The 26,031-nt window shown below is 38.6% G+C and overlaps 1 protein-coding gene across 4 annotated transcripts in view; it reads right to left on the reverse strand.

Annotated features, from left to right (window-relative positions):
• The window catches only part of RCOR3 (REST corepressor 3), a 53,190-nt gene extending 37,517 nt beyond the window's left edge, over nucleotides 1–15,673 (reverse strand). For 2 of the 4 annotated variants that reach the window (XM_040636376.1, XM_040636375.1), the window contains exons 1-5: nucleotides 15,304–15,673; nucleotides 14,845–14,901; nucleotides 6,404–6,481; nucleotides 3,329–3,381; nucleotides 1,315–1,476 (exon numbers count right to left, since the gene is read on the reverse strand). In XM_040636376.1, coding sequence (XP_040492310.1) covers nucleotides 1,315–1,476; nucleotides 3,329–3,381; nucleotides 6,404–6,481; nucleotides 14,845–14,901; nucleotides 15,304–15,469 — 516 coding nt within the window. In that variant the 5' untranslated portion in view covers nucleotides 15,470–15,673. Of the gene's footprint in view, nucleotides 1–1,314; nucleotides 1,477–3,328; nucleotides 3,382–5,851; nucleotides 6,202–6,403; nucleotides 6,482–14,844; nucleotides 14,902–15,300 lie in introns of those variants that run through there. The other 2 variants (XM_040636374.1, XM_008701181.2) reach the window with 2 other exon arrangements.
• Between the last annotated feature and the right edge of the window lie 10,358 nt (nucleotides 15,674–26,031).

The following is a 26,031-nucleotide window of genomic DNA, read 5'->3' on the forward strand; positions in this document are numbered from 1 at the left end:
TATTTCTGATATTCTTTGATCCTTAAAGGCATAGATGAAAAATATTTTCATGAGTACATTTACGAATTACAGAACTAAAAACTACTGTTACAGTCATAGTAATCCACCACACCTATGTCACTGACATTTCTGAATGAATACTCCTATTTTTTCTGAGAGGAAAGGGGAGACAAGAATGTCACAAACATGGTAACAATGCACCCAGATGTCCCCAACACAATGTTAGCATTTGGTATTTGTTTTTCTGAAAGAGTTACTCTTTTCTTCCCATCTCTGTAAGTTGAAATTTTAAAACTGATAATTAACATACCTGAAAATTCACCAGTTTAAAATGTACAATTCAGTGGTTTCTATCATAGTCATTAAGTTATGCAACCATAACTATTTAATTCCAGACATTTTCATAACTTCAAAAAAAAAAACATTAGTAGTCATCCTCTGGTCTTCCTTACCCCAGTCTCTGGCAACAAGTAATCTACTTTCCATCTCTATGGATTTGTCTATTCTGGACATTTCATATAAATGGGATCATATACTATGTGACCTTTTATGGCTGGCTTTTGTCACTTAGCATCATGTTTTCAAGAAAAGCTATTCAATTTTCAACAATGAATTTTCTGAATCATTTGTCTTAAATCCAGGTTTTAAGATGATAAAGAATACAATCAGACTTTAGCTACCAAATAAACTCTCTGGGTATTAAAATGACTAATCATCATGCGCTGATATGTCATACTGGCAAACAAGGACACATACTCCCAATCAAAGGCTCTCTTCAATTATGGAACACACTTAGATATATTTGCAAACATTATCTAATTTTTATCCATTCAGGTTAAAAGATTCTAATGCAGCAACTTCTCAGGTTTATATTCTTTTGACACAATACTAAAAATTTAAAAACTAGAAGTAAGGAGTTTTTCTTCTTAAAAACAACAGTACCTGTACAATATTGAAATACAGAATTTTAAAAAATTGATTTTCATATCCAAAGGAATATAAATTAGAAAATGTTAAAAATGAAACATTTAAAATTAAATTGAAATTATGATTTTTTTCCCTAAAACAAGCACATTTAATACACATATATTTAAGTCATAACGAAACATAAAAACGATGAAATAGCACATAACTGTCATGAGGTAGAGTGGTTATTGAAAATAGGGTATATATAAATATATAGGTACTTTAAATATCAAATATTTTTAAATATTAAAATTAGAACGAAAACTTTTTTGTATTTAATAACTGGGAAGTGTTTAATAATAGCGTATCTTTCAGGTATGAATTACAGTAAAACCAAAATTACCATACCATTTGCTGAATCCTGTGAAAGCTCTTCCCATGAAAACTAAAGGCTTGTTCAAACAGGACTTTATCTTCCACTGTCCACTCATCCGGAAAGGGAGTGAAATTAGGGAGATCAGCAAGGGACTTCTCAATGTTATGTTTATGCCAGAATAACATGCCAAGTGCCTTTGAAGAGAAATCATTCCCCTTTGGTTTTAATGGACTTATGTTCCATCACACTTAAGAGAGTTAAACACAAATTAGGTTAAAATCTTAAGCCCATGACTTCAACTGAAAATACACTCACAGTTTAGACCTTTTAATCAGGAATGCCCAAGTAGTAGACCTCACTTACTTATTTCTTTTACATCAGGGCCTCAGAACAGTGAATGTTCTTACATACCACATTTGCTGCATAACCTAGGAACAACAGTGAGCTGAAGAGAGTGACTATAATTACTAAAGCAGGTTTGTAGACTTGTATCAAGACTGACCCACATTTACTCATTTGTCAATGTGTAGAGAAAAACATGCTAAAAAGAAAAATATCCAGTAAATACTTGAAGAAAACTATCAATCATAACACCAAACTAGAAGTGCTCAGTTGAAACTGAGTAGAGAAATATTTAAGTGTTAACCTTTTAGAAGTATATACCAATGGGCTGAACAGTTCCAAGGAGTACCTCAATTGCAACCTTAATAATATTTACCACATATATCTTTTAAAGTTCTTTATTATCATAATGCACACAAAGAATTATTATGAGGCATATTAATAACTTCAATGACTTTATTACCAAATCATAGGAAAGCCCAAAATGGGTAATTTCTAACCTTCCACAACTTTCCCTTCTATTGTTAAGTAAGTCTTAGGTCTTCATCTTTACTATAAGGTATTGAGTATCAAATTTCACTTCTTTTTTTTTTTAAGATTTTATTTATTCGACAGTGTTAGAGACAGCCAGCGAGAGAGGGAACACAAGCAGGGGGAGTGGGAGAGGAAGAAGCAGGCTCATAGCGGAGGAGCCCGATGTGGGGTTCGATCCCATAACGCCGGGATCACGCCCTGAGCCAAAGGCAGACGCTTAACCGCTGTGCCACCCAGGCGCCCCCAAATTTCACTTTTTAAGAAGAGAGATAGCAGCTTTTTAGATACTGCATTTTAAAATTAATTTCTATACTCTGGTAATACTCCTTTAAAATGAACATGAAAATGAACATTATTACGTTTTGAAGGATTAATGTCTCAAATATTAAACAGAAAGTCAAGAATACAAAACAAAATAATCAAAGGCTTCAAAATTCACAAAGAAAGTTAACGATGTTTAGATAAACATCTCAATTTCTAGAAATGACTTTGTATTATTTAACCACGGTACTGACCATAAAGTTAGCTCTTAATAATCCAGATTATAGATATTTCATTTATTTTACTATTAATTTTGATAAAGGCTGATCTAGTAATTAGTTGAAAAGAGATTTAAGAATCTCTATTTCCTTTTTATTTTTTCATGTTCTTCATTCCTTCATTACAAGGGAAAATGAACCATTTGCCCCATATAGATCTCCTTTTAAAGTTATCTAATAAAAAAAAAGCCCCCCAAAATAAATTTTAAAATTAAATTTAAAAAAGGCCCTTCATAAATTGTTTCATTCAAAATTGGGAAGTCAAATATTTCTTTAAATAAAAAGTTTAACCTCTAAGTCTTTCAGGTTAAAAGGTCACAGAGAATTACTTATACTAAAAAAAAAAAAAAATTCCTTTTGGTAAGCGTTTGCCAGAATAATCTAAAAGCTTTCAGAACTCAAAGCAGAGTAAGAAATAGAGGTATTGAGAGAAATGTTCAAGCCCTTGAGATGAACAATGTTTATAAAAGCAAAATCCATAATTCTGAAAGGTCAGACTTTGCTAGGACTTTTGTGGTACCTATAAAATTGGTTGAACTGCACTTTCTTAGGATAGAAACAACCAAGAGATGTCCTTTGGATTTGGTAAAGATTGAGGAAAGCTTTAATATTAAAATGTTACTCTACATACCTGTTCCACATTGTAGCCATGTTTCTCCTTTGCAATTGCAATATATTCATCCACTGCAATGAAACAATGTTATATAATTAATTATTCTTATTTACTTTGTGTGCTTAGGTGTACTTTTTTTTTTTTAAACAAAGCAAAATGAAAATATTATATTCCAGGGCTTTTTCCAGGGAAAAGTCCTCTTCCATAAATGTTACAAAAAAAGACTTCTATGAACAGGATCAGAAGCTTCCTTGATTTAAAATTTTACTTAGTATGATTTATCTGTAAGATTGTATAGCATATATTTATTAAATTCAATGACATTATATAATTATTTTCATATACAAAAAAGAGCAATCTGTATATAGCCAATAGAACCTAATTACAGTGTAAAATATTAGATAATTTCTTCATTTTTGTTTCAGTCTTTATTTGAAGGGACTTAGCTGTTTCAGCCCCATGTCATAGTAAGAGTTGGCCCAAAGCCTCTACCTTCCCACTTTTCACTGCTGTACAAAGGATGGTTTGTCTATGTATGGTTTTGCCAGCTATACGTAATAACATGTTCATGCTTTGGTAGCCCTAAATTTTCTTCAGCTCTTCCTGCAAGCTATACAGAAGATGTCTGAATATTCCATTTTCATTCATCTTCCATATGTAATCAAGCCAATAGAATTACTTAGATAAGCACAGCTTCAATGATGAGGTACCAGCTATTTCAAGGCCTCACTGCTGAGATGTCTGCCATTTCAGTCAGCAGGACTGTTTTATGTGAAATCCACAGTCACTCCTGTTTGATCCTTTTTTAAGGATCAAACAGTGTGTGTGTGTGTATGTATATTATATGAAATATGAAATAAAATTCTCTTTAAGCATATTTGGAGAAGCAGAGGTTAAGAATTCTGATCCCAGAACAGCTAGTCTACCAGGGCTTGGTTCTCAGCCTTATTGCTAGTTTTTTCACTATAAGCAATTAACTCTTCCTTTTTGTACCTTACTTTCCTCACTCTAAAACAGTACCTTCTTCCTGGGATTAAATGAGCTAACATATATCGAGTGTTTAGAATAACACCTGGCACATTTAAGGCACTTTATATGAGTTTGCTATTATTATTAGTCAATATAAGATAATTTAATATATAAAAATGATACTGTAACAATAATGCTATTAGAATAACAACTATTTTTTATGGATGCTATTATAGTTCCCTAAGACTGTAAACTTTTGCAGAAAGTCCAAATACTGTATTTTGTTTAGAACTTAAATACATAGCACTTAAACACAAGACAGGTCTAAATATATGCTGTTAAACTTTAACAAAAATGTCTTACAGTCCTATAAATAGAAGGCTAAACAATACCAGCCAATCTGTGGTTTCCAACCTTGGTTACGCATCAGATTCAGTGGGGGAGCTTTATAAAAGTAAGTTCAGGAGCACCTGGATGGCTCCATTGGAAGACAGTGCAACCCTTGATCTCGGGTCATGAGTTCAAGCCCCATGTAGAGTATATACATTATTTAAAAATAGAATCTTAAAAAATAAATAAATAAATAAAATAAAAAATAAAAAGTAAGTCCAGAATCCACCCCTAAAGATTCTGATTTAATTGGTTTGTGATAGAGACCAGACATCAGTACCACCTTTTATAAGTTCCCCCAAGGGGGGCGCCTGGGTGGCTCAGTCGTTAAGCATCTGCCTTCAGCTCAGGGCATGATCCCAGGGTCCTGCGATCAAGCCCCGCATCAGGCTCTCTGCTCTGCTGGGAGCCTGCTTCTTCTTCTCCCACTCCCCCTGCTTGTGTTCCCTCTCTCGCTGGCTGTCTCTCTCTCTGTCAAATAAATAAATAAAATCTTAAAAAAAAAAAAAAAAAGTTCCCCCAAGTGATTCCAACGCACAGCCAGGGTTGAAAACCACTGCCTGAGATCTTCGGTCTAGGATATTTTTCATGGACACCACACAATCAGGATATGCTGGCTTTCTGAATTTTGTTTTCCACCTTGTTAAGAAATGCACCATTGTACAAAACAGTGCTAGGACAGCAAAAGCCAGTGATACCCTGATGCTCAGTTTATGAATGAAAACCTTTGCCTGTAATGAGAACTGAACCAGAGAAACCTGATAATCTCCCTCAGGTTTCTTAGTATACAGTCCCAGGCCAAATGTACAATTTTGTGTTTTCTGTTAAGAATGCCTCAAGGGCATGTAATTCCTAGATTACCAGCTAGACTTTTTGCTGGTATTCCAAAACTGTCAAATAGGAAGAATTATCAGGTATGCAGCATAATACTCAATTTTCAATTTTTAGTTCTCTTATTGCATCAATAAGTATGCTGAGACTTACTACGCACATGATATACAGGACATCGTTAATTTTCATGGGACTAAATAAACCATTACGGGACATCTTTAAAATTTAGTAAATATTTTTAAAAGACAAGCTTATTTTACAGCTGCAAGAACAGCTGTGCAGTGGTTTTTTGTCTGTTTTAACAAATTCAATGATAACTAAATGGAGGGGTGGGGATCTTAGTTTTGTTACCTGCACGTTTCCTATATCTGATGTGCCGCAAAGGATCAGGTCCGCTACATCACATTGAAGTCTAAAGCCACACCATGATTCAAGAAGTGCATGGTCAATGATCCAGAAGGTCTCCGTCCAGAAATGGGGAGCTCAAAGATGACCTGATTGATGGCTGCTGAAGTCAGTTCCTTCCCCTTTCCTCTTTAAAATGGTAATGATAGTGGGCTCTCTGAAGTTTGAAGGCATTTCTTTACAGCTCCATATACTGAGGAAAAGCCTGTGCAGATGTCTACATAGTAACTCCCTCCCCTGCTTGAGGATTTAAGCAGCAATGCCATCAGATCCTAGGTATTTTCAGTCTTCTGGGCCTGACACAAATTGGAATGATCAACCCACTATCTTTCAAAAGGAAAAACATTCTAATATAACAACCTCCATCAAAAAACAAAACAAAACAAAGACAAACTGTTTTCTTATGAGAATCCAAGTGACCCAAAACAAATATAAGTTGCATTTTCAATTGGTTGATAGATCCCTATTGACATAAACATTCAATTTCAGAAGACTTACATTTGGCATCTGGGATACTGTGATACGGAGACCACACAAGCATTCCTCCATTGTCTTTATCTGTGTACTTTGTAGCACCTGGGGAAAAAATTCATTACTTTGAATATGATGGATTTTATGTACATTTAAAGTAAGTATAAACAAAGTAAGCTTTATTTCTATTTTTGTACAGTACCTGCAAGAGGATAAAGGAACAAAATACGAGGAAACAGAGAAGAAAAGCAGATTTACATTAAATACAGTTAAGTATTTCATTTATGGAATTGAAGAAAATTTCACAATGACTGAAATTAACCCCTTTTATGAAAAAGAAAGACTGTCTTAAATACACTATATAGCCCTACTTCTTGACAGGTAATAAACCTTAACCTTCTAAACACTATTTGGGAGGCAATAAAAATTTTGTCTTTTAAAATTAGAGAATACCTCAGGTGATAAGTTATTTCTGTTTTGCCCCATATCTAAATGGGCCAAGATTACCATCATTTAAAAATACTTGTATCTGGTTTTTATTTACTCTTATTCCTTGTGAGTCTGCCAACTATTCCTTTAGCATTAATTTCATTTATTACAGTTTATATTTATAAAATTATGTGCTCTGTGTAAGAGGTCAAAAACAAAAGTCAAAAAATGTAGAAGTTAATAATGCTGTTTTTCTTAAAGTAATCAGAGTCGACCTCTAATGTAGAAGCACACTATTACGGTTGCTTATTTCTAATCTGTTATAATATAAAAAGTCAGAAAAATCAAGCTCTATTAAAACTACATTAAGGATAGAATGAATGAAAGCCTGACACAGCTGTCCCAGTGCCAAGTACGTGCCCGTGGGTTCTGTCTTTTAATTACTCGGTGGTCTCTTTCTGGCTTCTTTCTAATTCCTAGGTGCATTCAAGTTAATTAAAACTATCAAGAAATGAAGCATTGTTGCCACCTACTTACTTTAAGACTTGTCTATGACCATATCATAATTGACTTTTATGAGGTATTGATAGCCGCCAACAAATGGCAAGAATTTCAAAAATTATTCACATAAAACATTAACAGAATTCTGTGGTTAAACTGTAATCATTCATAAAGTTATAAGATATTTGGGATAAAGAACATTCACTTCCAGGGGTAAAGGAACTACTAGTATAATCTCAATCTAGAGAAGTTATCTATCCAGGAACAACCTAATATAGTTCCGTAGTTTTTAATTTTTGGACAATCATTACACATCACTACTGCATATTCAATCAACAAATTATAGAAAATGATACATTGTTAGTGAAAATATGAAGCTAAAATTGTTTAAAAATTGTATGTGTTTTACTATAAGGAAAAATTAAGGATGGAGAAAAGAGAAATGAGAAAATAGTACCAAAGTATTAGAAAAATCGTATTTACAAAATGAATCTAAAGCAAAACCTACAGCATTTTGTCGTATCTTTAATAAAGATGGCAAAAAGCTGAAAGTTTAAGAAAACACAAAGTAGAAGTACATTATCTAAAATTTATATTCAATGAAAACAAATTTCAAGTTTTTTTAAAAACTTCAAAAAAATATATATTAAATTTCTAACCACATAAAATATAAACACAAAAGCAAAATTGGCAGCCACTCAATGGAAATAAAGACATATTCAAGTTGGTCAGAAGTCTTTATCTAATGCTATTCCTAGTGAGTATTCTAATCTTCAAATCAACATGGAATGATTCTTTTTCACAATGGATTATAACAATAAGATAATTTATTTTTTTTTAAAGATTTTATTTATTTATTTGACAGAGATAGAGACAGCCAGTGAGAGAGGGAACACAAGCAGGGGGAGTGGGAGAGGAAGAAGCAGGCCCATAGCGGAAGAGCCTGATGTGGGGCTCGATCCCATAACGCTGGGATCACGCCCTCAGCCGAAGGCAGACGCTCAACTGCTGTGCCACCCAGGCGCCCCAACAATAAGATAATTTAAATCCTACTTAATAGAGTAAGGATTGCAACAAAGAAAGGTTTCCATTAAGTCTCAAGTCTTAAGAGCGTACCATGCTTAATATTTAAACATATTTCCTGCATCTGATTCTTGCATTACAGAAAATCTTAATACCTTCACAAAATGTCTCTTCTTACACAGATATAAACTATTTCTTGTATTTTCCCCCATGAAGAGTAACAGTTAAGTTTTCCAAAAAAATTCTTAGGACTACAATTAAGGGCTTGATCTGACAAAAATTGACATCCAAGCTGTGGGGACTAACAGCTCTTCTAATATGGGGGTGGGGGGTGCTAATAGGGAGAGTAATTGTGTCTGGTAGCAGAGAATGCCTAATTAGGCATTTCACAATGTTCCTTTTTTTTTTTTTTTAACATTTATTTATTTGAGGGAGAGAAAGACAGCGAGAGAGAACATGAGTGGGAGGCGGGGTGAGGGAGCAGCAGATTCCCCGCTGAGCAGGAAGCCCCAAGCGAGGCTCAATCCCAGGACCCCAGGATCATGACCTGAGCTGAAGGCAGATGCTTAACTGAGCCACCCAGGCACCCCCACAATGTTCTCTTCCTAACCTTGAACTAAACTCTTACCATTTTCAATCACGTATGTGTCAACTAGGCCCAAGAGATGACTGATGCTCACAGGAAATGAAATATTTTAATATAATGGTTAAGAGTGTAACCATTATAAAGCTAGACTAATTCGAATCCAAGCACTGCCATTCCCTAGCTTTGCCATCTTAGGGAAATTTACCTATGTTGTCCATGCCTCAGTTTAATTCTTTAAAAACATGGATGATGAGGGGTGCCCCGGTGGCTTAGTCGGTTAAGTGGCTGACTATGGATTTCAGCTCAGGTAAGGATCTCAGGATCCTGGGATCCAGGCCCCATACTGAGCCCCCACACTGGGCTTCCCACTCAGTGGGGAGTCTGCTTGAGGATTCTCTCTCTCCCTTTCCCTCTGTTCCCTCCCCCCCACCCCCACTTGCACGCTCTCTAAAATTAAATAAATCTTAAAAAAAAAGGGATGATGAGAGTACTTCACAGTATTAAAAAATTAAATGAATGGGGGCGCCTGAGTGGCACAGCGGTTGAGCGTCTGCCTTCGGCTCAGGGCGTGATCCCGGCGTTATGGGATCGAGCCCCACATCAGGCTCTTCCGCTATGAGCCTGCTTCTTCCTCTCCCACTCCCCCTGACTGTGTTCCCTCTCTCGCTGGCTGTCTCTCTGTCGAATGAATGAATAAAATCTTTAAAAAAAAAAAAAAAAAATTTAAATGAATGTATGCAAAGTACCTGGCATACAGTAAGCATTACCTACACATTATTATTACTAGTATATGCTCACTGAAAGCCATTCTTGTTCCCTTTTATCTCTACTCTGAAAAGACTTGTCATCTTATCAAATAATAACACAAATGAATAAAACCTCATGGGGCTCTAACACAAACAGCTGATGCCTTCTCTCACTAATCCCTTGAAAATGAGATTGGATAGTTGAAATGACCCTTTTGTTTCTCTAACAACTCAGACCTGACTTCTCTCCTATAAAAAGAGAAAGTAACTTGTATTATTAAATCAATGTACCCCTCAGGATGCTTTGCATCCAATAAAGTTTTATCCTTTCCATTATAAAAGTTGAAAAAATATCTAAAGGACATAAACTCAGTATTTATTTTGCTTTTATGTGTAACAATATTTAACATTATATCTCAAAACTATCTGATACTCAGAAATAATACTGAAGGAATGCCTGGGTGGCTCAGCTGCTTAAGCCTCTGCTTTTGGCTCAGGTCATGATCCCAGGGTCCTGGGGTCAAGTCCCACATCAGCAGGGAGCCTGCTTCTCCCTTTTTGGCCCCCTGCTGTGCGCTCTCTCTGACAAATAAATAAATAAAATCTTAAAAAAAAAGAAGTAATACTGAAAATCAAGCTTGCCTCACCAACAAAATAATCCAGTTTAGAAGTATTCTATCTTCCAAACAGATTAAAAAAACAAACCAAATCCTAGATAGCAAGCTACCATCATTTTAAAAGACTATATAGTAGCATGACAGTTCTGAAAACAAAATTAAACAATTTTTTAAAGTATGAAATGAAACACTTAAAAGTTTAATAACTGCAGTTGGTAAAGTACATTTATGAGACCAATTGGGGAAAAACAACAACTGAAAAACAAAAGTATAATTTTGATAAGCTAGGATTTTTACATGAAGAGCAATTTTCAAAATACGTACAAAAATAAAAATCTACTTCTTCTTAGTTTAAGACATTTAGAATAAGGATTTTGATGAAAATCATAGGACAAATATTCTATATAAATAATTTAAGTACTGAGAATATTATGACACACCAAATATTTTTTTAAAAATTCTCCTATTTATGAACTCGGCTCTCACTTACATATATAATTCACTACCTTCAAACTGGGATAAATAACAACTTTCCAAAGGGTATGTAAGCATAGGTAAGTTTTATGGGAATCAATTTTCAGAAACGTTAGCTTCCCCGTGTGCTCTTTCCCAAGACAATCTGCCTGAGAATTCACCTGCAGCTTAAATGTATATGCTCATTCTAATTCTAACCTCCTTCACAAATGCCCTCCTCTGTCTTACAAAAAAAAAAAAAGAAAGAGGCAGTTCTCTTACCCCATCCCACATCCGACAAGAGAACATTGCCTAAAATTTTAAGACCTCGACATTGTCAAACAAAGGGTGTCAGCAAGGCTCTCCTTTACTGAAGGCATCATAGCTATTACAATTTCAATCAATTATAAGTTAATTGTAATAACTCAAACCACAAGAGACTTAACACTTAGAGCCTTATGTTCACAAGAATACATATTACAGTGGTAGAGAAACTGGATAGGTGATCAATAAAGCACTTTCAAGCACAAAAATATAAAATTCCGCGGGGGAAAATGCATGGAAATGATTTCAAAGATAAAAAGGAAAAATGTAAACTTTCAGACTATTTGCCTATTCACACTTTTTATAAAATAGATACTATCATATTACTGTAGTACTTATATTTAACTGGATGCATTTAAAATAAGGAATAATGGCTTTATTTCAGAGTGCTAATATTTTCAATACACTGGAGATTATGCTTTTCAACTACTTAAACACAGCAACAAGTGATAGATGTCAAAAATATGCGAGAAAATTTTTTTGAAAATTCTTTTATGAATATACAAGCAAAACATTTTGAAGACCATTGCTTTATAGACTTTAATTTTCACCTAATCTTATGATATAGTTAACATCATCTCCCTGTCACAAATGAGAAAATAAAGGCATGGATACATCAGGTAGTTCGTCAAGGTCACTACACCCGTAGCTAAAAGGCATATGGGAAGAGGTGAGACTCAATCACCACACGAAACTGCTCCTTCCTTGATATACAAATAGTCAGGAGGCACTAAATAAAGTCGGGAAGTGAAAAATCTGAAGAAGAAAAAGGCACCTAAGAAAATAATCAAACCCAGTTAGTAAATTTTTATAAAGGCATTCTCATCAATGGTGTTAACATAAACTGTTCCTAAACTTATATTCAGTAATTCCAATTTAAATCACAATTCTTTTCATACTTTCTAAAATACTTATTTTAGTAAGTCATTCTCTGCTTGATTTCTATCATCACTATTAAAAATGTCCTACACACACAAATCCTCTTTAATTTTCCTATATTCTGATCATAATAATCTTGGTACCTAAGAAATTGTACTTCCAAATAAGTTGGTTACAGGTGAATAATCTCCATGAAGGTAGACTGAATGGTTTACGAGACTAAAGATAAATGTATGAGAAAAAGAAAAGGAGAAAGAGGAACTGACCATTTCTCAATTTCCATCATTAATAAATATCTCTTTTCCTTTTATCTTTCCCAAGGAAATATGTTTAATTTCTTACCAAATTATATTGAATTGATGTGAAGTAGAAACTTCACACAACAGCACAACACTTAGAATAAAAGAGAGCAATGGCACTATGTTGAAAAGCATAGAGGTTCAATATTTACTTTTAAAAAGTGTCTAACAACTGATAATCTACATTTGCTTGACAAGATTTGCTTATGATGGCTATAGGAAAGCCTATTCAGGTTTAAGTGATAACTGGTTTTACTTGTGTCCTAGGATTCAGTATTCTTCTGCAGATTATTAGGGAGAAAATTTATAGATGAATTTTTAAAATGTGACATATATTCCTATCCTAATAAAGAGTATCAATTATAATCTAAATAAATAACTTGAAAATGACTTTAAAAAATATAATAATTCAGTGATTTTTTCCCCACAAATATTCTGCTTAGGTTCAAAATAATAATTAAAAAAATGATGATCAAGTAAACTGGATAACTCAAACTGGCTATATGAAACTACCTGAAGCATTCTGCACTTTTAATGAATTATTTTTCAAATTTTGAAATATATTCCAATCTATCATGAAATGAAAACCAAAACAAACAAAACAAAACATAAAAACCTTTACAGTGATCTAGATCATGGCATATATAAATTTGTTTCAGCAAGAAGTCTGGTTTTTAGACACAGGACTTCCTAATCAACCTGCATACAGTTGTCTATAAAATATAAACCTACCAAATGGAACAAAAAGATATGTTTATTAACTTATGAAATAACTAATAGCTAATTATTTACTAATTTACTAATTGTAACTAATAAGTAGTTACAAATAACTAATTTGTAAATCAGTTTATCATTTCCCACAAAAGCAGAGTACCAGTGAATGCCCAAAATCACAAAGGTACAAATGTATGCAGAATCATTCTTCTTAATTATGAAATTTGATCTTTACTGAATAACTGCCATATGCCCAATCATGTATTCCTGATAAGAATTCCATGAAACATTTTTTTTTTTTTCCATTTTACAGCTAGGGAAACTAAGGATCAGAGAAGGTCACTGACTTGCTCAGAGCACAAAAATAAAATAGCTGGGAACTGAATTCAGTCTATCTTAAGCCAAAGCATGCTTTTTCCAAGTATCAAGTTAATACCTGAGGCAACATAGTAATGTGAAAGTGTTATTCACCTACTAGCTGCATCAATAAACAAAATTAGTTTCACAGAACATTTAAAATTATTTGAAGACCACCAGTACACACACCTGATAGTTTTTGAATAAAATGTATTAACAGCTATGTCATTTATAAGGACACCCACATCTAACGAGTATTCGTATCATTGCTTTTACCTACTGAAAAACAGACTGCACTGACAATCCTTTTAACATTCATTATTTTACCCTCCCCCTCGGGACAGGAGATGCCACCTAAAACTCTTTATTTTGCATTGTTGTAATGGGCAGGGGATGGATGATAATACCCATCTATACCCTATAATGAAGTAAAGAAGCTATCCCTCACCCCTCAAAAAAAAAAAAAACCCACAAGAAAGCCGTTATTAATATCTAATACAGAATTCAAAAGTCCGACACAATGTTATTATGAGTGGGCAATGGGCAAAAAACTGGCCAACTGTAAGGGAGAAAGGAAAAAAAAGAGCTCCTTCAAAGTCTGCCCAAAGACTGAACTGAAGAGGGTCTGGGGTGGGGAGAAGGAAACACGCTCCACTCCGGGAGGCTCCAGCAAGGGCGCCTCCATATGCGGAACTCTCGCCCAATCCCCGTCCAGGCTGAAATCCCGTGACCGCCAGAGAGCCTGTTTGGAGAAAAGTAGACAGGGAGCCCGCAAGCTGGGTTGGCAGAGGACGCTGGAACCTGGCTGCTCGGGGAGAAAATGTCTCCTTGGCAGCTGCAGCCACTGTCCTGTGGTCTGACTTCCTAGGGCTGGCTGGAGGGCGAGGTGTGCCTCTGGCTTCTCCCCACCCCCTTCCCCCATCCCTTTCTCTCCGCGGCTCCTACAGTCCGCAGAGCTGTCGCGACCAAAGCTACACCACCTAGCTAAAAAGAAAGAAAAAAGAAAATCCCGTGTGCGCGCGGGTCGGCCAGGGCTCGCCCTCGGCTTCGGCCGATGACAGCAGCCCCGGCATCCGCCGCCCTTGCGGAGCGCGGCCCTCCGCTCCCGGGGGCCGACGGTGTGGCAAATTGACATTTGCATGGTTCTTCCACACGCAGCCCGCACGCCCTCTCCTCCAGCCCTCGGCCCAGCAGCCGCTCCTTCCCCAGCCTCGGACCCCCGAATCCGCCGAGGGCCGCCTCCCTCTGCTCTCCCCGACCTCGCCCCGGGCTCATGGGGACAGAAAGGCGATGCCACCAGCGGGCAAGTGGCCTCCGAAGGAACCATGTTAACCTTGCAATGCACACATCTGCCCACACGCCCTGTGTCACAGCCCTGCCAAGCCTGACATCCTCCCCGCCAGATGCCTGCCCATCCCAGCCCCGCATCCCCTCCCAACAGCACACCCGGACCCCTACCCCGGCCGCCCCTCTACCCCTTCCACCCTAAACCATTCCCGAAAAAGGGGAGACAGGATTTTGCTTAAGCAAATATATCTACCTGGATCAAATTCAGGGATCCGAGCTTGGTATTCAGCTCCGACTCTCATCCCAACATCTGCAAAGCAATGCCAAAAAGAAAAAAAAAGAAAAAGAAAAAAGAAAAAAAAGAAAAGAAAGAGAAGAAAAAAAGAAAAAGGAAGAAACACTTAATAAAATATAAAAATTGCTGGAGGGAGGAAAGAAGCGGCGGGTGGATGGGAAGATATTAACTCCGGGCACTCCGGGAGATGGCAGCGGATGGGGGCGGGGAGCGAGGGGGGGGGCGAGGGCGGAGGATTGGTCGAGGGCGGAGGGACGGGGGTCGCGGGGGGTGCTGCTGCACTGCACCGGGAGTTCGAGGCTACCGCAGCGCCCGGGCTCCGAGGGGAGGGCGGGAGCGCGGCGAGGGGAGGGGGCTGGGGGAGGGGAGGAGGGAGGGGGGCAGGCGGGCTGGCGGGGAGGAGTTCGAGGCTACCACCGTGCTCGTCGTCGCTGCTGCAGCCGCTCTCGGGCTCGGAGTAGTGCAGCCCGCCGTTGGTGGACGAGGCGCCGCCGCCGCCGCCGCCCGCCGGGCTCTTGGCGCTGCCGTTGGCCGATCGGTTCTTCCCCAGTAACTCGGGCCCTTTCTCCATCATGCCGGGCATGGTAGAAGAGGGGAGGGGGAAAGGTGAGGGAAAGCGGTAGGCGTCAGGGTGAAGGGGGAGATGGCTTACGAGTGCGGGCGGGAGGGAGAGGAGGAGGAGGAGGAGACGGCGGCGGCGGAGTAGGAGGAGGAGGAGGGTGTTAATATGGAGCCGCCATAACCGCCCCGGTCCGGCAGTAGCGCAGTCGCCTCACAACAACCCGCCCCGGCCCCGCCTCTCTCCCCTCCTCCCTCCGCCCGCCCGGCGCAGTCCCGGGCGCCCCTGTCGGCCGCGCCGCGCTCTACGCCGCCGCCGGTATCACTCCGCCCCGCAGGGAGGTTCCGGCCGCCGGGCGGGGAGGGGCGAGGGGGGGGAGGCGGAGGGGAAGAGGGGGAGGGGCGGGGAAGCCCCGCTCGCTGGCAGCCTGGGCAACCCCAACCGAGCTAATAAAATCTCCGTAGAAGCGCGACCGCCTCTCCGGCTTCCTTCCTAGGGGGCGCTCGGGCGCGCGGGCGGAGGCGAACACGAGGGCGTGGGACTCTTTGCCCTCTCAGGGCGGAAGGAACGCGCCCAGCCTGAGAAAGGGCCGGCGCGACCCGAGGCGCTGGAGTCAGGGGAGCGGCCCCCCTCTCTCGGAAGGGGTTGCGGGTCGGGGCGGCCGGGCGGGTCTCGGCGGGAACACGGCCCGCCTTGAGATCCTGCGGCGGTTCGACTGTTCGGTTTCGCGGCTCCTCCGCCGGCGTCGAGCTGGTGTCGCGCGCTTGCCCGCGGTGCCGCGGGGCAGTCGGACTGTGTGACGGGGAGCCCTTCGAGTTCCAGGGTCGGCGGGCCAGAGTAGCAGACGCGGTCATGATTATCTGGACGCTGCGGTTTGGGTGTCTGAATCCCAGAACTGGGGCCTGACTCCCTAGAGGGTTTGAGGGTGCCGAGATGAGTTTCCAGTGCTGAGCAATGCAGCTGTATTTTGCTAAAAGGTGTTTTGTTAAAAACCTTTCCCCCGTTTTCTCACCTTTTCTTTATTTTTATCCATTTTTCGCCTTTACTGTTACGTTAGTTAGGAAGTGGGTGTTGTCAGTGGTGAAATAAAATTACGATCGGGGCCTTGTCCAGTGGTGCTTACTCAGTCGGCGCTGACCCGTGGTCAGGGCTTGGAGCAGAGCTGTAGGGAGGGCGGAGTCCCCGAGTAGAGGTGAGGCAAGAGCTGCATTCTGGCAGGATTTCCAGCCTGGCGGGCTCTGTGCTCTGTAATGCTTTTCTGAATTGCAGTAGACAGAAGGAATAGGGAACTGCCTATTTCGTTCACCAGATTTGAGGATGTCTGCTTTGTGCCAGCCTGCCTGGCATTGGGAGCTATTTATGATTTTCTTTATTATTTATTTATTGTTTTTGCTCAGCAACAAGAATTAAGGACTTCCTGTGAACATCTAGTATGCAAATGAATGCAAAACAGTATTTGTGGTCCATAGATAAGGTATTCTCCGAACACTTAAAGATTGTCCTGTATGAATTCTATTATAGGTCAATGCGGAGTGGATCAAAGCAGAAATAAGCCTCTCTGGCCAGAGCAAGACTTCACTGAAAGCAGTAACATACCTAAAGCAGGAATGTCTGGATCAGGAATTGATTGAGAAAAAAAAAAAAAAAACCTGGGAAGTAAATATTTGGCAAGATTCCTGTCTAAAGGGGAAAGTCTCCTGAGCAGGTACAAAACCTATCTTGTTCTGATAGTGGATGTAGTTTGATCTATCGAAGCTTGATATGATTCCATTAGATCATACAACTAAACCTTTTATTCTTTTCTTTCTCTCAACAAATATAGTTCTGAATATTATTTTAATTCCCATATAGTTTTTGTGCAATGAGAGAATATCCTGGGCAAATGAAACAAATAGCCATTTCCTATGACAGATACATTTTTGATTGTAGATTAATACATTGGTATTTTCATTTTCACACACAAGCTTCTAATAAGCATGATTCAGCATCTCTGGTCCTATAATGCAAAGGCCAGACCCTGAACTAAGTGAATTCACGAAAGATAAATGTTGCTCTGAGTCCTTTGGGCCAGCATGCTTTCTAACTTCCCAACTTTGCAACACTTTCCACCATCTTTTCTACTGAAAGGAATTCCTGCATAAAGATCAGGGATTAAAACATTGCGAAGATTTGGGGACTTTTGTAACATTTCTAATGATTAGTAAAACCCTTAAGGAAGATTCCACACTTTTCTTGAGTACAACGAAGAGGACAGAACAAGGAAGAATGCATTCTACTCTTGGGAGAAGAACCTCAGGGATGGGATCTTTTTTTTGTGAAAGAAAACATCTGAAGCTGGCCTGGTTCTGAAGAATAGGCCTTAAAATGATTTCCCAACAGTTAATAAGAACAGTATTAAAAAAAAAAAGGGAAAACCTAAGAAGAAAATCTTGGGGATGTCTATAAGGGGTTAGAGGAAAAGAATCTGGTCAAGGAAGAAGAATGCTCGGGGTGCCTGGGCGGCTCAGTCATTAAGCGTCTGCCTTCAGCTCAGGGCGTGATCCCGGCGTTCTGGGATCGAGCCCCACATCAGGTTCTCCGCTGGAAGCCTGCTTCTTCCTCTCCCACTCCCCTTGGTTGTGTTCCCTCTCTCGCTGGCTGTCTCTATCTCTGTCAAATGAATAAATAAAATCTTTAAGAAAAAAAAAAAAAAGGAAGAAGAAAGCTTTAAGAAAGGGTTAATAAATAATGTCCAGTGATGCAGAGTCATGAGACAGGTTTGAGAAAAGGTCTCTGGATTTGTTAACTAGAACAATATTTGTTATTTTGTTTGTTTGCTTTTTTACTGTATTAAACTTTTCCTATTTTCATTGTAGTTTAAATTTGGAATACATCTCATAGTTCTAAAATCAAATGATATAAGAGGAAATACTTCACTATTGTACTGGACATCCCAGTGACAAAAAGGCAAGGAATAAAATGTATAAAGATTTTTTGTTTTGTTTTGTTTTTATTAGAGCAAGAGAGAGAGAGCATGAGTTGGGGGAGGGCAGAGGGAGAGAGAGAGAAGCAGACTCCTTGCTGAGCAGGGAACCTGACTCTGTGCTTGATCTCAGGACCCCGAGATCACGACTTGAGCTGAAGGCAGACACTTACTTGGCTGAGCCACCCAGGTGCCTCCAAAATGTATAAGGATTGGAAAGAAATACATAAATTTGTTATTTGGAGAAAGCATGATAGTCTGTATATAAAATTATAATCTATAAACCTTTAGTATTAGTAATGAATTTAGCAAGTTGCTGGATACAGTCAGTATATAAAGATCAATTAAGTTTTAAAATACCAGAACTAAACAGTTAGAAAGTGAATTTTTAAAAATGATAACATGTGAATGCATCAAAAATATCGAATACCTAATGTTTTAGCTTCTGACGGCTGTAACAAATTACCACAAATTCAGTGGCTTAAAACAAACTCCTGTCATACTTCTGGAGAAGTCTGAAATCAAGGTGTCAGCAGGGCTGCACTCCCTACAGAGGCTTTAGGGAGAATCTGTTCCCGCCTTTTCCAGTTTCTGGTGTCTGTTAGCATTCCTTGGTTTGAAGCCTCATCACCCCAATCTCTACCTCCATCTTCACATTGCCTTCTCTTCTGTGTGTGATGAATTTTCCTCTTCCTCTATTATATAAAGACACTGATAACAATAGGATCCATCTGGATAATCTAGGATTATTTCCTTGTCTCAAGAGCCTTAACTTAATCACATCTGCAAAGACCCTTCTTCCAAATAGGGTAACATTTATAGGTTCCAGGAATTAGGACCTGATATGGGAGCACCATCTAACACATGGCACCTAGGAATAAATCTTAATGAAAGGTTATAAGAACTCTATACTAAAAATTATGTTATTCAAAGAAATCAGAGAAGACCCAAGTAACTGGTCAGATACAGTATGCTCATGGATTGGAAGATTCAATATTGTAACAATGTCAGCCTCCCCAGTTGATCAGTAGATTTAGTCTAATCCCTATTAGAATCCTAGCAGATTGTGTGTGTGTCATTTGACAAGCTGAAATTTAAATGGAAATTCAGAAGATCAAGAAGAGTCAAGACAATCTGGAGGAAGAACAAAGTTGGAGGACTTATACTATCGGGTGTTAGAAAGGAGACCAATGGAACTGAATAGAACTCATTTGAACATTTTATTTATGTGAAGGTGACACTGTACTAATGTGGAGAAAACAATGGATGCTTTAATAAATGTTGCTGGATCAACTGAATGTCTGTGGAAAACAAAAAACCTTGATTCGTACTCATACTAAAAACAAAAGCAAAACAAAACCCTAAATAGATTGTGGACCTAAAAGTAAAAGGTAAAGCAATAGTGCTTTTAGAAAATACCATGGTTTGGGGCGCCTGGGTAGCGCAGTCGTTAAGCATCTGCCTTCGGCTCAGGGCGTGATCCCAGCGTTCTGGGATTGAGCCCCACATCAGGCTTCTCCTCTGGGAGCCTGCTTCTTCCTCTCCCACTCCCCCTGCTTGTGTTCCCTCTCTCGCTGGCTCTCTCTCTCTCTCTGTCAAATAAATAAATAAAATCTAAAAAAAAAAAAAATTGGTTATTTTAGATGAAATTGAATGTGGCAAAGAAATCAATTAGAAGACTGTTCAGAATTAGTTAAGAAATTATGAGGTTTAAGTTATGGCAGTGGTAGCAAGAATAGAATTGGAGACAGATGCAGATAAATAGGAGGCAAAATTAGCAAAATTTGGGGATTGATTGAATATGGAAAGGAAGAGGGAATGGAGGAGTCTAAGCTGATGCCAGGATTTTGGCTTGACTGTCTGGGTGGATTGTGTCAACACAGAGTTGGTGAATAATGACCTACCAATTTGAGGGACAAGGAGAATGAATTTATTTCCAGATATGTTGGGTTTTCAACAGGGAGATATCAGCATGCATTTGGATATATAACTAAGATCAAGAGTGCAGAGAGGGCTTTGTTGCCAATTGATTGTAGCTAACTAAAGTCATAAGACCTAAGTAGATCACGCAAGAAGAGGATGTAAAATTAGAAGTATAATGAGCTGAGAATGAAAAGCAGATGAACACCAACATTGAAGGGCCATACAGAGGAAAAGAAATGCGTAAAAGAGACTGAGCACAAATAGAGAAAGAAATAAGAAGACAATTAAGGAGAGTGTAACTTCCTGAAACCAAAGGTATGGAGAGATCTAAAGAGAAAGGATCTCCAGGACAGCAGAGATGTCAGTAAATTAAAGATAAGACACCAGTATGTACAATGCTTTGGCAAGTAAGAGAACATGAATGATCTTGGAAAGACCACTTTTACTAGGATCATGGACCAAAGAACCGAACTGCAGTGGATTGAGAAGTGAAGAAATCCTTTAAGGAAAGGGGAACAACAATATGAACCTACTCCAGAAAAGTACTCATATGGATAAGAAAAGGAAAAAATGGAACTAAGTATCTTAGAGCAATGTAGCTCTAGAGTTAGAGGCGAGAGTATGTATATATGTAATATCTCAAAAGTTGAAGTACCAAGTGTGGTTATTTCTCCCCTATTAACAGATGGATGTATACAGCTGGAACTTTATGTTAAGGAAAAGAGAGAACAAAGTTTATCTAAGTCTGTGTACGTAGTAGGTGTTTAATAAATGTTTGCTGAATTGAACAAAACCAACATCCAGACCGTAGCAGTATGTATGTATTTCCTTTCTAACACACATAAATAACTACAGAATGTTTCTGAAAGAGTATAGAAGAAACTGTTTACTGCTGGGGAGGGGGTGTCACTGTCTGAGATGGAAGGGGGATTTTATGTCATGTATTCCATTCACAGTTGGTCTCTTTTGCCATGTGTACGTATTACTGTTTTGAGGAAATAAATGTTTAAAGAATCAATAGACAAAACACAGATAAGTATAATTTTAAAAATAATGTAGAAGTTCCACCTACTAGAAGTTGAGAAGTAGAACGGAAGAGGAAAGATGGAAAGATTATAGGGGTATTATTCTCGTTTGACAAAAGAAAAAAAATTTAAGCAGGGCAGGAATTGTGGGTTACACCTTAATTCACCACTACGCTAGGCACACAGGAAGGACCTTAACAGATGTCCTATTTTATTCATATCATCCAGGCTCATAATGATTTTCTTTATGACAACAATTTTGCTGAAAAGCTTATTGATTTGCTTTTTGGTTCTCCTTCATTATTACATTAAAAGTGTCTGTCTCAGATGTTTAACTCCAAAACAGTAAAGTGATGCTGTGCAACATTGAGCCCAGGCTGGTGGGAAGGCCCAAACATGTTTACAACAGTGAGGAGCTTCGTGTTTTTGTTTGTTTTGTTTTTTTTAGAGCCACTGATCCCCAAGGTGGGGTGGGGGTGGGATCATATAATTTTAGAGGTCTGGCAATGCCCGTCCCCCATAGCTACCATTTCTGAAACTGGTCTTCCAACTTCCTTTAAAACAGATAATAGAGATAGGAAACTACAACACAAAGTAGATCATTTCATTTTTTAAGTTTAAGTCTTAGAAAACCTCTTCTTTTTCTTCTTCTTTCTTCTTTTTTTTTTTTTTTGTACCCAAAGTTCATCTACATCTGAGAGAAACCCCAAATAACTGTCTTAAACAAAATGAAAATGTATTTTTCATGTAAAAGATATCCAGAAGTAGGCAGTCCTGGCCTAAATGACAACTGCAGTGAAAGTGTCAGGGATCCAGGCTCCTTTTATTTTAGCTCTTCACTGTTCCTAGAGTGTCACTTTTGCCCTTGTGATCCAAGATGGTGGTTAGAATGCCAGTCATCATGACCACGCTCCAAGTTAGAGGAAGAAAGGCAGAAGGCCACAGCCCTTCTCTTTAAGGAGATTTTCTGGAAGTGTAGCATACCATTTATGTTGATGTATCGAGGTTCAGAACTTAGTCACATGGCCCACTAACTTCAAAGGAGACTGGGAAATGTCAAAGTGCTCCACTAAAAATCAAGGTTCCATTGCTAAGGATGAAGGAGGAAATGAGTACTGAAAGGCAGCTAGCAAGCTCTGTCACACTGGTCATTTAAGTATTTGAAAAGAACAGGGGTGCCTGGGTGGCTTGGTCAAACATCTGACTTTGGCTCAGGTCATGATCCCAGCATCCTGCGACTGAGTCCACCTTTGAACCCCATGTGGAGTGGGGGTGGAGCCCCCCATCCAGCTCCAGGTCCAGCTCCCTGCTCATCGGAAAGTCTGCTTCTCCCTCCCCCTCTGCCTGCTGCTCCCCCCAGCTTGTGCTCTCTTTCTCTCTCAAATAAATAAATAAAATCATTTTATAAAATAAAATAAGCTTTCTTTTTTTTTTTTTTAAAGATTTTATTTATTTATTTGACAGAGATAGACAGCCAGTGAGAGAGGGAACACAAGCAGGGGGAGTGGGAGAGGAAGAAGCAGGCTCATAGTGGAGGAGCCTGATGTGGGGCTCGAACCCAGAACGCTGGGATCATGCCCTGAGCCGAAGGCAGATGCTTAACCACTGCGCTACCCAGGCGCCCCTAAAATAAGCTTTCTTGGCAACAACTGCCCATGTTACTAAGTCTGGAGTCATCTCTATTCTCTGGGTCTTTCACATTTGTTATTGTTTAGCCTGTGCCTCCATTTAGACTCCAGCAGGTTTTTAATTTTCTTTTTTTAACCCCTCCCCTCCTAAGCAAAGGAATATAAATGTATTGTCATTTAATTTCACCTGGTTTGTTTTAGCTTATCTAAACCTTTTGAGAACTTTTTGAATTCCAACTTTCCTACTTAACACATGACTTAGCTGTGGGCATTTGCACCTCTGATAAAAAGTATCTCGCTTAAGGAACAGAAACAGTGTCTTAATTTATATTCTAAGCATTGGGTACAATCCCTGTGTATAGGTGATTCTCAATATTTGTTTAGTGAGTGAATTCTGCAGTTAAAAGTAAAGGACATTTTCTTGAAGAGTTGGTTTTTTTTTTTTTTTTAAATTCTGGAATTGTTTATGAAAGGAGACTATGAAATCTCCCTGTCTTTTATTTATTTATTTTAAAGATTGTATTTATTTTATGACAGAGCACAAGCTGGGGGGAGCAGCAGGCAGAGGGGGAGGGAGAAGCAGACTCCCTGCTGAGCAAGGAGCCCCACCCGGGACTCATCCCAAGATCCCGGGATCATGACCTGAGCCAAAGGCAGACACTTAACCAACTGAGCCACCCAGGGGCCCTAGGAGAATCATATTTGAACACGTATCCTGACTTTTAAAACTGGGAAGGTGATTTAAACAGTTTTGCTCAATTTCTAGATCATACAAATACGATTTTGTGATGATTTACTTGGCTATATTTAAAAAAAGGAAAAGACTAGACAGTGACAAGTTTCAAGTTAACTGTGCCCCCAATACATAGTATCCTTTCCTAACTCATTTCTTTCCCTCAGTTTTATAAATTACAAAATAGAATTCATAAATCATTTTTTTTTTAAGTTGAAAAAGGCATTTAAAGAACATATTCATTAGAGTCAGTCTAGGATCCAAATTCTGAGGTAATCTGAAGATTTGGGCATAAGATTAGATATGCCAGTCTCTGAAATGGAAACAAACTAACACTAAATCCATTTGTGGCAATAATCCTAGAAAGTAACTTGAAAATGTTTTAGAAAAACTGCTGCTCATGAAATTAAGAGTTCCTAATATATATTCGTGTAGACTGGAGATTGTAATAAAAATATGTGTAGAATCATCTATAAATTTGGTTTTTAGACATTAATCACACACACACACACACACACACACACACACACGCCAGTCACTGGCGTATAGTAAATATTCAGATTTTAATTATTATTATTAAATGTATAGATTAGAAATAAAGTTGAAGAAAGAGAAAGAGACCAAGGAGATGGCACCAGAAATCTATACAATGGTCCTTTACTTAGAATAAAATAATCCTAGAAATAATACAAAGAAACAGGTTTCCTGAAGAATCTCAACTGGCTATACACAGGATTTTTAAAAAAGTAACTGTTGCTAACTGTGCTATGTTTTGTCCCCCTTTCCCTCTGGCTACAGGGTCTCTTAGCTACATCTTGATCTAATTTCATTACGTTTGGTTATCAGAATAATGTGATTCTCTTTAGCATGGGCCATATTTTTGGCTCTTGGGGCTTGCAGTAGGTATAGGACCCTTATTGCTATTAAGTCTCTCTGTCTCTCTCTCTTTCTCCCATACACTCATGCACACATCTCATTTCTCATCTCTCAGCTCTATTTTCTCTGGGTTTACCTTAATTCTCTAATACTTCAGGAAGCCACTCCTAGACATGAAGTTCCTTTAAGCCTCATTAAATAACACGGGATGAAGGAGAAACGTGGTGCTTTAACCCAGTGCAATACACATTATATTGTCAACCCAACACAGACATGCATAAATGTGTATCAGTCAGCTATTTCTGCATAATAACAACCAGAACATCTCAGGGGGATACAACACTAAGCATTTATTTTCACTCACGGGTGTGTGTTGGTTAGGGTCAGCTGATCTATGCTGGATTCAGCTGGGTTTCTTGGCTGATCTTGGCAGGGCTAGCTTGTGTCTGGATTGGTTGGTGGTTAGCTGACACAGGCTTCTCTTACTCAGGGGAGGGTCAGCCTTTTTGTTCTATTAGATTTTCAACTGACTGGACAAGGCCCACCCACATTAGAGAGAGCAATATGTTTAACTCACCTAAGGATTTAAATGTTAATGTCATCCAAAAACACCTTCAAAGAAACACTCAAAATAATATTTGACCAAATATCTGAACATCTTATGGATCAGTCAAGTTAATACATAAAATTAACCATCACAGTCTCTTAATGCTTTGCTTCCCTAGAATAGTTATCATCACCAATCTACCTCTCAGATTACTCCTTCCCCACCCTCCCTGGAAGAAATGCATTGTAACACTCTTGTTTCTGGAAGATAGGCCATATTTATCTTGTAGTTTTGTGAACTTCCAGTCCACCACTGAATACCCTCTTTGGGGTTTAATACCTCACTGTAGATAATACTGTTTTACATAAAAGTATTGAAGTAATTGGATTTTTTTTTCTACAAACACACACATAAAGTTGTTTCAAATTCCTGTAGAAAAGAATGGAATATAAATATACATACATTGTTTTTGCCAACTAAATGTTTTACATATTTAACTACTTTTCTTATAAAGTGAAAGCTGTCTTTTAAGGTCTTAAATTGTTGGGTTTTCAGACTAACTCAGTCTTATCTTTTTTTTTTTTCTTCCCATTTTATTAATAAACCAGAAAAGTCTTCCCTAGTTCTTAAGTTTTTTCTGTTTTTTCACATTTCTTAGTTTGAAGAAGCAAAGAAGTCATAGACTATATTTGATGAATCCAGAGACTTTAAAATTCATTCTGTCATTATTCCACATACATTTACCCATCATAATTTTGAGATATTTGGAACACAGAGCTGCATAATGCATAGTCCATAGCTTTAAGGGGCTCATAACCATATGAGAGAGAAAGAGAATTATCAAAAACAGTCCTGGAGTTAGGGGCTCTCTTTGTCTAGTAACATGCCCCAT

Source organism: Ursus maritimus, unplaced genomic scaffold (genome assembly GCF_017311325.1).
Source record: "Ursus maritimus isolate PB19 unplaced genomic scaffold, ASM1731132v1 scaffold_2, whole genome shotgun sequence".
Lineage (NCBI taxonomy): Eukaryota > Metazoa > Chordata > Mammalia > Carnivora > Ursidae > Ursus > Ursus maritimus.